This window comes from Felis catus, chromosome D4 (assembly GCF_018350175.1).
Source record: "Felis catus isolate Fca126 chromosome D4, F.catus_Fca126_mat1.0, whole genome shotgun sequence".
NCBI lineage: Eukaryota > Metazoa > Chordata > Mammalia > Carnivora > Felidae > Felis > Felis catus.
This window is the reverse complement of record NC_058380.1, coordinates 68288722-68301886: the sequence shown is the minus strand read 5'-3', so window position 1 is coordinate 68301886 and position 13165 is coordinate 68288722. Positions and strand designations below refer to the sequence as shown.

The 13165-nt window shown below is 38.8% G+C and overlaps 1 protein-coding gene across 1 annotated transcript in view; it reads right to left on the bottom strand.

The window, feature by feature from the left end:
- The window catches only part of RAD23B (RAD23 homolog B, nucleotide excision repair protein), a 47424-nt gene that overhangs the window by 7001 nt on the left and 27258 nt on the right, over positions 1 to 13165 (bottom strand). Inside the window, exons 5-9 of the mRNA XM_003995729.6 lie at positions 12165 to 12220; positions 7274 to 7401; positions 3313 to 3445; positions 1444 to 1571; positions 599 to 769 (exon numbers count right to left, since the gene is read on the bottom strand). Coding sequence (XP_003995778.1) covers positions 599 to 769; positions 1444 to 1571; positions 3313 to 3445; positions 7274 to 7401; positions 12165 to 12220 — 616 coding nt within the window. The remainder of the gene's footprint in view (positions 1 to 598; positions 770 to 1443; positions 1572 to 3312; positions 3446 to 7273; positions 7402 to 12164; positions 12221 to 13165) is intronic.

The following is a 13165-nucleotide window of genomic DNA, read 5'->3' as shown; positions in this document are numbered from 1 at the left end:
ATTTACAAATGTTAACCATGGAGCCCAGAGAAAAATGAATGACTTATAGTATCGTATAAACTAAGTTATTGCAGTGCCTCAATATGAACTGGATGACCTAGTAAGGATGGAAACAGAAAAACAGTATCAGGCGCTGATGTTTAATATACATGTTTTTTTATACATAATTCATATACATATCTATTGTACATTTTAAGGGCAGTTGTGAAGTAAAATCTAGAATATAAAAAAATGGATAATCTTGCATTAAGCATACACTTTAAGATCATTTTCTTCATGAATGCTAACACCTAAAGGAAATCTTTAATTTTTAAATATATTTATAATGATTTTAAAAAGCTAAAGCAGTAGTCAGTGCTAGTCCCTTGGCTTCACAAAGGACAAGATATGAGAGCAGGGACGAAAATAGACGGTCTTTGCTGCAATCCTTAGGACAATGCTCTATCTGGCTCTGTCCAATAGAACAACCTCTAGCGGCAGAAATAATCTACACCTGTGCGATCCAATGCAGCAGCCACTAGCTCCACGTGACCACCGAGCATTTGAAATGCAGCTAGTGTGACTGAGGAACTCAACTTTCAGTTTTACTTCGACTCACCCTTTCTATAGCTTCTTTTTCCTGAGGCGTCACTTGAATGTAGTTCATGTGACCACTTCCAGCTTCGGCAATCCCTCCACTGCCACCTCCGCCCCCTCCTCCTTGCCCTCCGGCTTCCTGGACTGGTTCATTTAACATCTGAATAAAATGCTCCTGGTGTTGGCTAATTTGCTGTGGTGATATGAAGGACAGAAAAAAACAAGACAATGATAGAAGTATCTTCAGGAAACCAAGAATTCTAAATACAAGTAAAAGAGAGAGCTAGAACTTTACAACTGCCATATTTTAGAATGATTCTGGATTATGTAATCCTTGGAAGGATGTGACTTCTTGTATTAAAGAAATTAGGGAATTAAGAGAATTCAAATTCTCTTTCATAAACGTCTCCTGGCCCCCAAATCAATTTTAAAAAATTGCTTGGGGGGGGGGGGTCTATAAAAAGAAACAGAACTCACATATCTTCCACACTAGCACGCAGTACAATGCTGTATAAAGCCCAAATACTTCATGACTTGGGCATTCGTAAGCCCATGGGTGTGTTTCTAAGACGCAGTGCTTCACTAACAGTAAGTTTGGGAAAAAAGATTCATGAACAGTTTCTTTGCTACAGAGCTTCTCAGATTCTTTAATAAAGTGGTTCCAAACTTATTATTTGACCAACTTAAATTAACCCAACCTCCACCCTCCTGGACTCTTTTGTTAGTGTATCTGATCTATAGCATATTCTATTGAGGGCACCTCAGAAAAACAGTTTCTAGAGCATGTGGAGGGGAAGGGAGTTCTCATGGACTTTTAAAAAATGATATACTCTGTAAACCCACTTTTGAAATTGATTCAACAGTTACCTGCAGTAATTGAGGGTTTTCTCGACCTATCTGTTGTAGCAATGCTGGAAGCAGGGAAGGATTCTGTTGAATAATTTGTCTCATCTGTTGAAACTGAGGCTGATTCCGTAAAAATTCAAGAGGATGTCCTAAAATACACAAACATTTTTAAATCAAAGTAGCAATTACACACATACAAAGAGCTGATTTCAATCATAATTTTAGACAGCAAACACTGACAATATGATGAGTTCTCAGATGTGTGCACAAGGAAGTAAATAATGTCAAAAAATCTTTCAACGGCACCAACTTCCAAGTCTCATACTACGGAAATTACTCCTATTAGCATAGAGTATGGAAAACTGAAAGAACAAAGTTTTCCTACAATTGTCCTGAGCACTCGATATTATCAAATAATGAGAATTTATGACTTGCATGTACTCTATCAAAATAAAAAATATTAAAATTGTTCCTAAGAAAAATACATACCTAGGACTAACAAAACCAAAAAAGCCGCTTACTTTATAACACAACCTAAACCCTCAAGGGAAAAAAAAAAAAAACAATCTGAGTTTGAATTCCTGGGAAATTCTAAACCAAGTAATTGAAAGACAATTTGATACTTAGAAGTTAAGAGTTCAGATATGCAGATCAGTAAACTTAAATTACAATTAGAAAGATGACTTTGGTTATTACCATTGAACTTCAAACATTTACAATCTACAAAAGCTTGAGACAAATAAGCTGTAAGACAACCTAGTACTAATACATCTAGAACTCTTTAGTCCTAAATCCCACGGCAATAATAAATATTAAGGATACCAAATAAAATACAGAACTGTAACTTTTTTGGGGTAGTGGTGGTTGTCTGATTATACTACAAGAGACCAAAAACTGCATATAATTACGTTTTTGAGATTAGCGATGAATTACGGAAATTTTTTTAGATGTTATTTCCTAAATTATTCAAGAAGAATCATTCAAATTAAAATGGCCACATAACATGCTCATCCTTCTTTGTGTTGACACTGGTTGCACAGATGAAGAAAATGACACTCAGAAAGTTAAGTTAACCCAGTAAGTGCTGCTAATTGGGACAGCAGCCCAAATCTGAACCAAAGCTGGGGCCTCTTCTTTCCATTCTTAGGCCAACTCTGCAGAAATGAAACGCCTGTCCTCTGGGAGACTGCATACAAAGCATTCAGGGCTTTTTGTCAACCAGAGCTTAATGTCCTATGTAGAGCTAAAAGCTCTATGAAGCATCTAAGCAGGGCCACTTCAAAATTAACAGTTTAAATTACTTCTCAGTACTGTATACAGAATGAGGAATGAAAGAGAATGAAGTAACTCTTGGGTCCACCACAGGCTCCAGGCTTTCCTCTGTAGTCATGCCTTTGGCAATGGAAGGGTGGGTTCTGGCCAGTCAAGAGAGTGGAATTCAAGCTTGGGTTTCACCTTTAGATAGAAGTCTTCCAACCTCCCAGTGTTTTATTTCTTTGATTGTATAATAACCACTAAGATCCTACTGGCTTTGAAATTATACACACTTTATGACATTTATAGGGAGAGAAAAGAGACAAGGTGAGCAAACATTCTGAATGGCTTCAGAATGTAACACGAAATGCAAACTGGGAAGCATCTCTTCGTGGCATAGGCTAAACAGGATGTACCCTTTGCCAAAATTAGAGCGCTAATGTTTCAGCAAGAACGTATTAAATATCTACTTGGAAGAACTTGTTTTGGGCCCTTCTCTAACATTAATGGATAGAGAACTTGTTTGAAGAGTTATCCAAATGCTCCAGGAAAGAACCTCACCTCAAAGGTATTTCAGATTCATTTTACACTAAAAATTCAGGACCGTTTCCTCCCCATCCAAACACCCCACTTTACCTCCAGGACTTGCTGTTGTGGTCGATGCTGTCGTAGTTGCTGCAGCGGCAGCCACTGAAGACTGAGGAGCCCCGGTACTAACCGCTGGAGGGGTGTCGACCACAGCCTGACTTTCTCTATCTCCCGGGATCCCCTATAATACAATTTCCCAGCTTTAAAATATCCTGTCACATTCAAAGTTAGTTAAATATTACACAAAGTCAAAGATTTATTCATCTATTTAATGTGCTTGTCTAATTGTTCAAAGCATCAAACAGGTGCCTGCGTCAATTAAAAGTATAGGGATGAGGCACCTGGCTGGCTCAGCTGGTCTAGCGACCGATGTCTTGATGTCAGCGCAGGTTGTCATCTCATAGTTGTGAGATTGAGGCCCCGCATCGGGATTTTCTCCCTCTCCCCCTCTCAACAAATAAACAAAAACAGAAATAAAAGTAAAGGATTAAGACTGATCTGGAAGCTGTATATGTCCGAGTTAGATTAGAAATGACCTGAGTGTGGTGTAGAAGAACCCATACTGCTATAAGGCAGCACTGTCCAACAGAACTTTCCATAATGATGAAAATGTTCTCTGTGCTGTCCAATAAAATACTCATTAATCACAGGGCACCTGGATGGTTCAGTTAAACCCCCAACTCTTGATTTTAGCTCAGGTCATGATCTCACAGTTCATGAGATAAAGCTCCATGTCAGGCTCTGCACGGACAGTACAAAGCCTGCTTGGAATTCTCTCTCTGCCTCTCTACCTTTCCCACGCGACATGCTCTCCCTCAAAATATATAAACTTAAAAAGATACTCATTAATCACGTGTAACTTCTGAGAACTTGAAATGTGGCTAAGGTTACTAAAGAAACTAACTTTTTAATATACTTCCAATTTTATTAAATTTAAATAGCTACTTGTACTTAATAGCTATTTTACTAAGTTGTGGAGATTTGTAATTTAAAACTGAAGTCATAAAATGATGTTTACATATAGCAACATAGGTTACACCTAACACCAAAGATCCAAAACTTGCATATTAAGTAATAATGTACAGTTTTATAAGGCCAACTATTAAAAAACTTAAAATATCAATACAAATTTTATTAAAATTGGACACATCTGGTTTTAATGCTATACACTGCCCTAGTTAATTTTTAAACTTCACAGAAACGTTCACCAGCTCAGTGACAAAAAGGTTTATATTTGTAAACCTAGCCTTAAAATCATCCAAAGAAACAGGTTGTGATGCACACGTGCAGCTCTGAAATGAACCCTGGAATAAAAGCCTAATGGAGACAGGGCAGGTGGCCAATAGTGGCCAAGGAGGATCTCCTCTATTGATCCATGGTTCTAAGAAAGTGTCATCCGGAAAGTATCACGTAGAAAAAACTAAAATGGATTATTCAAAATTCACAGAAGTAGTTACCAAAGAACCTTAAATATTTCAGTATTTAAGTGATGCTTATTCTAAGTTTGTACCATTCGTCTTCTGAAGTTGTAACTTAAAACTGCACTGAGGCTTTGGAACACTATTCTGATGCATGATTTACAAGACTTTTCATAACAACATACTAAAAGTCTTTATGAAATCCACACAGATTGTGAAAGGAGAATGAAGAAGGAAATATAACATTTGGGTAAGAGATGGTAATGGTAAATTCTTCCATTTCCCAATAAAAATCAGAGGCCAAGATCATAAACATATGAAAAAATAAGCTTAATGAATAGCATTACGGGTAATGGCTGCCCGAGTTAGCTGTCCCTCCAGCTATTAGAAACAAACATTTCGGACATTCCACCAATTCAAATCCGTAAGTGCTGACAGATTATATGCAGATTGAGGATCCAAAGCCTCCATCAAAATCTCAAACAGGTTTGTTAAACTAAAAAGTTAATCACTGCTATAGAAGTCTCAAAAATTAGTGACAGTTAAAGGTGGCCCTTTTCAGTCTATGAATTGAACACTAAATATATCAAAAACACTTTAAACTATTTCATGAAATGGGGCGCCTAGGTGGCTCAGTCAGTTCAGCATCCAACTCTTGATTCCGGCTCAGGTCATGATCTCATGGTCTGTGGGATCGAAGCCCAGCATCGGGCTCTGTGCTGAGAGTGGAGCCTACTTGGGATTCTCTCTCCCTCTCTCTCTCTCTCTCTCTCTCTCTGACTCCCCTCCTCCCCCGCCCTTGCACTCTCTTTCTCTCTCAAAAGTAAATGAATATTAAAATGAAAATAAAGTGTTTCATGAACTTGTATCTATTCATTTGCATTTGATGCTAAAAAGTAGTAACTTTGAAAACAGTGATCTATTTTTTATACCTTAAAACTTCAGATCTATTAGATTAAAATACCTGCTTCCATTAAACTAATGCAGAATTCCACACAGGTATACATTTAAGTCACTCCATAAAAGGAAAGGTAATACTTTAATAGAATATGGGGTTTGTTTTCTGGGGGGGGGAGGGGGGGGTGGAAGGGTACCACAAACAAACTCACAATAGTTACCAATCCAAAATGATTCCTAAATTACAAACTGATAAATGGACTACCATCATTTTAAAGACTCTCATCAAGAGGACAATGGAAAAGAGAATTCAAAAGAGGAAATGATAAAAGGTTTTGTGAATCTCACATACAAATGAGTAGGCAAATAACTGGTGGAGGCAGCACAGTTACTCATTCTTGACTTTGACTCTCCTGAAACTATTATCTGAAAAGGAGTTTCTAACAAAAGTACAACCTGGAAACAAATGAATGGGTTAAAAACTGTGAACTATATTCCCCACAAGAGTTAGGATTCTGGATTTCTAAGATGATATTTAGGGCAATTCAGAACTTGGTAATACTGTAAAACACCGAAGACAATTATGGAATAAAATGTTAAGATTTTTAAATTTTTTTTTCATTTTTTTATTTTTGAGAGAGAGAGGGGGAGGGAGAGAGAGAGAAAGAGAGGGAGAGAGAATTGGGGAGGGGCAGAGAGAGGGAGACAGAGGATCCAAAGCAGGCTCCGCGCTGTGAGCGCAGAGCCCAATGTGGGGCTTGAAGTTACGAACCGTGAGATCATGACCTGAGCTGAAATGAAGATTTAGCCGCTTAATCGACTGAGCCACCCAGGCGTCCCAGATTTTTAAAAAGCTAATTAAATGTTGCTCCAAAATTCTATGCCATTATTTTAGCCCATGCCATATCTGTAAATAACAGACATTCACTGTCATAAATACCATGTCCACAACAATCTATTTCTCAAAATTTTATGCTAGTAAAAGACAAGAACTTATTCAAAATCCCCTTGACTACCACTGACTATAAACAAGCTGACAATTCAAATGCAAACGGAACCAGGCAAATAATGTAACATTATATATTAAATTAAATGTATAATGCTATGTCAGGTAACAGGGAATGGATGGGAATATAGTAAATTAGAGAGTCTATGATCTAAACCCTTGCAAAAATCTGGATCCAAGTTGTCCAGACAAACCAGCTATCTGAATTTATAAGTGAAATCTCTCAATTTTTAAAAGATGGCCAATGAATTACAAAAATGTACATAGTACAAGACAAATACAATTGGGCATGGGCTTCCACTTTGATATTTTTGCCTTAAACGGTATACCCAGGAGTAAGTATGCTGGCTGTCGAAAAGCTACTAAAAATGGAAGATTAGATTTAAAAAAATCTGTCTCCACTCTCCAAACACACAAGCTGTCATTATGACATGAATAGGCTAGAAGGTACTGCTCCAAGTGGATAGCCAATTTTACAACTCATTTAGTCACGTTGTTTCCTAACTAAAAATCACATCAAAATCTTTAAAAGAGACTACATCTTTTCAACACAAAGCGTTAACACACTAATAAAAACGCATTATATAAATTATTAGCATATATTATCATTTTTCTGAGAACTGTTATTGTTCCTTTAAGATCTGTGAGCTTTCAGTTTTAAAGTAGAATGAAGTGAAATATTTCTCACCATTAAAAGATACTCCACTGCTCTGTCAGGGTTGTTGAAACTGGCTCTCAGGGCTGCAATTACTTGCTCTCGCTCATATCCCATTGACATGATCTCGGTTACCATATTCTCGTAAGACTGACCTGTCACTAAGAAAAGGTATGTGGGGTGGGGGGAGAGGAAAGAAAGGAAACATTTAATAAATACACATTTTCCACATATTTCTTGGGGCTTCATGTGTATACAGTGTTTCAGGCACTGCAGGGCTAGGAATACAAAGAGGCACAACAGCACAAACTACACATATGTGGCAGGTAGAATAATGCCCCCTGCGAATCCATGGAAATCTGTAATACCTTAGGTTTACGAGGCAAAGCAGAATTAAGGTTGTTTATCAACTGACTCTCAAGATGGGGAAATTATCCCGGATTATCTGGGTGGGTCCAATGTAATCACAAGAGTCCTTAAAAGTGAAGGAAAACAGAGGAGAGGGTCAGAGAAACAGATATAAAGACAAGAGAAAAGAAGCAAGGTCACAAATGCTATGCTGTTGTCTTTGATGAAAGAGGAAGGGGCTATAAGCCAAGGAATGTGGGTAGCCTCCAGAAGCCTGGAAAAGACACAGAACAAATTCTCCCCTAGAGTATCCAGAAAGGAATGCAGCTCTGATAGTAGCCCAGTGATTTAACCCCTTGATTTTAGACCAGTGAGTACCATGTTAGACTTCTAACCTACTGTACCATAATAATAAATCTGTGTTGTTTCATACCAGGAAGTTTGTGGTAACTTGTAAGTACAATAAAAATATCAGGTACAAATGTAGCACAAATATGGGACAGAATTAGCAGGTCAGGGAAGGCAACCTAGAAGAGACAGATGAACTAATTTCTGAAACAAGTAGGAGGGACATTTCAAGCAATCGATTCGGCTATAACAAGTTCAGTTTTCCCTTGACACCTTTTATTATCAAAGCAGAGGGAAAAAGGAGGTTAGAAATCAGAAAGTTAGACTTTCTCATACCATACAGAGCTGGGGCAATGAACCAAGCACTGCTATTCCAGGAAATCACTTCCCACTGCCTGTCTCTGACCCAAACTTGCTCTTCATGGAAATGTCAGACAACAGACCACACTCTGAAAGAAAGCCGACTCTCTACACTAAACTCACCTCACTTAAGCCATCTTTTCTTCTCCTTGTGTTCTGGGTGCTATTCATCCCTTCTTGTCTCCTCAAAGAACTGTACCCTTTAGTTATCTTCTCTCTTTTCCAACTCCCACCCTTCACTCTCCACTTAATTATCCTGATCAGCAGTTAACTATATCCTAGAATGTCATCCTAAAAACAGAAGCATGCCCCCATGGCCACATCTCAATTTCTCTTTCAGAAATGTCCGCTCCCTTCCCTTTCCAGCCATAGCTGTTTGCACAGGCTGTGTCCACTTCTCACATTCCACTCACTCCTCAACCAATATTGACATGTGACTTTGGGTCTCTAAAGGTTTCTCCCTCAAATGTGCCCCTCCACTACCTATCTGCCTTCTCCATTTCAATAAACGGCACATCCTTCCACACAAGTACAAGAACCAGAAAACTGGTGATCACAGTTCCCTTCCCCTTGTCTTTCACATCTCATCTAGCAGCGTTATCTGCAGATCCTCCCTCTGAATTACAGTGCAAAACTACCTAGGTTCCCCCTTTCTCCACTGCCTTCACTCAAGACCAGACCACAAAAGTCTCTGGATTACACCCTGCTTCCTCTCCTGCCCCTCCCCACCGCCTCCCTCAAGCCTACAATTCTTTCTTCACATGGCTGCAAACGCGAGCCTTTAAAAAGAAAACCTCCCCACCATCTTCAAACACCATGCTCCAACCACACTGATATTTTCCAGTTCATAAGTCGTACCTTCTAAAACCTGCCGCAGAACCTCTACACACATACCAGGCTTGTGTGAGGGCCAGTTCCTCTGCAGGCTCTAGTTCTCAATTTAAATGTTACAGTCTCACAGATGTACTGCCTATCCTATGTATAAGCACCTTCTGTTTTTCTTTAAGGAAGCCGTTTGTTTCCTTAAAATCATTAATCATAATTTGCAATTTACTTTACGTTTCACCCTTCTTTCTTTACCCCATCTGAATGAAAAGTTCAACTGTGCAAGGGACCCTGTCATTCTGCATCACCGTTTCCCTGGCACAGTGATACTCTTACCAGTTTAATGATTTTCTGCAGAATTTTCAAAAGGCATTTGTTACCTATAAAAGTATAGTTAAAAAAAAAAAAAACCTAAATATCACTGAGCTAAGGTGGCATTTGATATCTAGAGTTAAGGACTTTTCCTTTCTGCTTCCATAGAGGACTTGTTAAGATATTTTTTTTCTGAATCACCTATTCATATACTTCTGGCACAAAGCTACTTAAGTGCCAATATACTCTGAGTAATTTAGTTCCCAGATTCAGAATTCAGCATCAAGATAAAAGAAATTAGGAGCTGTGGACTACCTGAACTAAACGATTTTAACATGGTGTTTCTCACTTAAGTCTCGCAGTAACTCCATGAGAAAGGTTTATTTTGATCATGGGATCAATGGCTGGTAAGTCATGGTGCAGAGACCAACACAGGCTGTCAGACTCCTGAGCCCCCAAACCAAGTCATCATGTTACACCTCCTAAAATCACGCCTCCTAATTAGTCAAGTTATCAAAACTAAAAAATAAATGCTTATAAACAGTTTGCTACTCATAGGAAAACTAGGGACAATGGACAACACAAGAGAGAGAGCTAATGACACTAAAAGTAGTAGTGACGAAGAACCTTTATGTGTCATCAAGAGTCTTATCTTCCTGGTCACAAGAAACTGCACAAGGAACTAACAATAACCTCATTATATCAGCCTTTTATAAAACCCACTATAACAGAGCACTGACATATAGGAGAGAATAATGCAGGAGTATTAGTGAGGTAAGGGCGTGAACTAAGGCAGGCAAGTGGCAGTGGAAACAAGTATTCCGGAGACATTAGAAAGGAGGGCCATCAGTACCCTGGGCTCAACAGGCCAAGAGAGGCAAGGGGATCAAGGACGACGCCAATGTTTGCTAGAGATGATGGTGCAAGCAATGAGGAACAAAGGAGAAGAATTGGATGGGGGAATAAAACAGGACTCTGTCTGGAACCTAGAGTTTATGGAGGTTGGACATCTTCCAGGTGGCAGTTTAAAGAATGAATCAGTTCACATCTGAATCTGGAGGCTCAGAAGGAGATGTGTACTGGGGTTATAATTTTGGGAATCATTATAGTATTTCCAGAGTTTGAACTTTGAACTATGGGCTAGAGCAGAACCGCAGAAGATCCGTATATTTAAGGGTCAGGTAAAATAAAAAGAATTAACTAGAAGGCCTGAAAAGGAGTAGTCAGAGGCACGGATCAAGAAAAGAGTAGTGTCACAAGCTATAAAAGAAAAGCTTAAAGCAGCAGGGTATCTACATAAAGACTGGGTGAATTAAAGAGTAAAGGGGTCCCATGACCTAAGCCGTACAGGTTGACAGAAGACGTAAAGATAAGACACCGTCTTCAGAGGTGCACGCGTAGTAGCAGCAGCTAGAGCTTGGAGGCACCATGCTTTCCGACTGAGATAGCAGCGGTGGCAGCAGACAGTTCGGCAGTCCCAGGGACAAGTGTCAGTGGGTTCCAGCTCTGCAAGTGGAGAGCACATTACCAATTTCTGGCTCATCTCTAGTCCTTTCGGTATCTCTGTAAGGACTTCTGAGGATTCAGCGTGTCCCTGTATGAAACAGAGTGATTTCTATTTTGCTGATTGGACACTAACTTATACTTACTTGGTAGCAGAGCAGTCCCAGACAACAGTAAATGTAAAGATGTGAGTGTGGTACATGCGGTGACCTCAGTAACATTTTGCCCCTACATGCTATGGGCAGCCAAGATGCCGTTTCCATGGCAATGAGAGGTTCATGGAGTTCAAGTCCAATCAGGTCAGAGGCCACCCTACATCTCATGAGGTACTACTGGTGATAGAACCCTGCTGCTGCAGCAACTAAGTAAGCAAAGAAACTAGAAGCCCATACCACTGAAGCTGCTGTTCCCACCTGTTCCCAGTCTTCTATCTCTCTACCATTTCCAGGAACACAAAATAGTACCAAAGGGGAGGAATGGGTTCCAAGCCAACTGACCAATAATCAGCAGGCACAGGAGGAAACATACCAAAGTGTTATAATGGAAAAACAGGGGCAAAAAACAAAACTGATTTTGACATATTAAGTGTGAAGGGGAGATGAAAGAGCGTCATCCAGCATAGTTAAATTTAAAGTTGGGATGGGGTGTCTGGGTGGCTCAGTTGATTAAGCAGCCAACTCTTGATTCTGGCTCAGGTCATGATGTCACGATTGGTGAGACAGAGCTCGGGGCCTGCTTGGGATTTTCTCTCTCCCTCTCTCTCAAAATAAATAAACTTAAAAAAAAAAAAAAAAGTTGGGATAGAAAGGTATGTTCACTACAAGCATGATATAAGCAATGAAATACAGATGGGACCCGACAGGGCTACAAACTGGAATAAAGGCTGAAGGAGAATAAGATGAGGTGTGAGACAGATTTAGTAACATTCTGTACCGACTTCAAAAACATTTTGTAATGCACCTGTACATAGTTCAAACTCTGTTAAGACCATATTTAGAATTCACATTTGGAAAATGATCTGCTTTAACTAAAAGAATATGCTTACCTCGAATAACAACAGTACAATTCTAAGGATTCAATATATAACACATTAATTTACAAAGTCTTTAGAAACATTAATCAATTATCGAAACCATTTAGCAACTCGATTATAAGTAACCATGAAGCTGAACACATGACCTAAAGAAATGATCCCTCTGATAAGGTCATTTACAACGTAGACACTTACCAAGTGCACTTGTTGCATCTTCAAAAAGGTTTGACCGAGAAGAATCTCCTGATGTACTGCAAAAGGTTTTTAAAAAATCATACTTCAGAAAGTATATAAACTTAAAGTTTAGTAACTGTCCAATATATAAAGAGATTATTTTATTTTAATTAAAAGTAAAAGTCTGGCTACAGTGTTTAAACTGTCCTCTAGATTAATCCCTAAAGCCTTTATCCATAACATTTCCAATCTTAATACTCATTCTTCTGCAAATGCATCATTTTAAATGTCCAAAGATGTAAAATAACCAGACTGCTTACTACTTAAGGAATACAAAAAAGAGAATGCACAACCATTTCCCTGAAAGAATTTACATGAGAAGTTAAATAAGTCAAGTGGAAGAAATACAAACAATGCAAGTATCCCCACTTTTCCATAGTTCACAGTCCACTGCTTTGTTTTTACAAAAGATCTACATTAATACCTGTTTTCACTAACTATAAGAAATCCAGAGGATGGTCTCTGAAGAGGATTTCTGCTTTTACAAGAAAAGTGAAAACAGTGTTTCATTTGCTTTGCAGCAAGCCTTTCTAGAGGCGTACACCCCAAGAAGTGAGTGGCGCCACCAAGCTCCTTCAACTGGAACTAGACTCAGCATCTCAGTATCGAGTCACTGTTAATTCTGAACAGTGTGTGTGTGCATTTGTGCTTTGTCTTAATTTACTTTGTGCACCCACTAGCAAGGTGTGTCCTAAGCCTGGGAGGTTATTTTTTGGGTCTGGGAATGATCAAAACTTTTTCCATATAAATTCATGGTAATTGCTTCATTGCTTTATGCTATTTCTGCTTTTACAAAAGGTTTCAAAGGAACGCTCTACTTTCAAATAGTGGAGAAAAACCTGTACATGATAAATAGCCAAAGTAGAAACCACATTAGGCTGGAAAGGCCTGGGAAATCTTTACATAACAGAATTTCAGTCAGATCTTATACGAAACTGAAGGAAGGCGTTTAAATCAAGGAA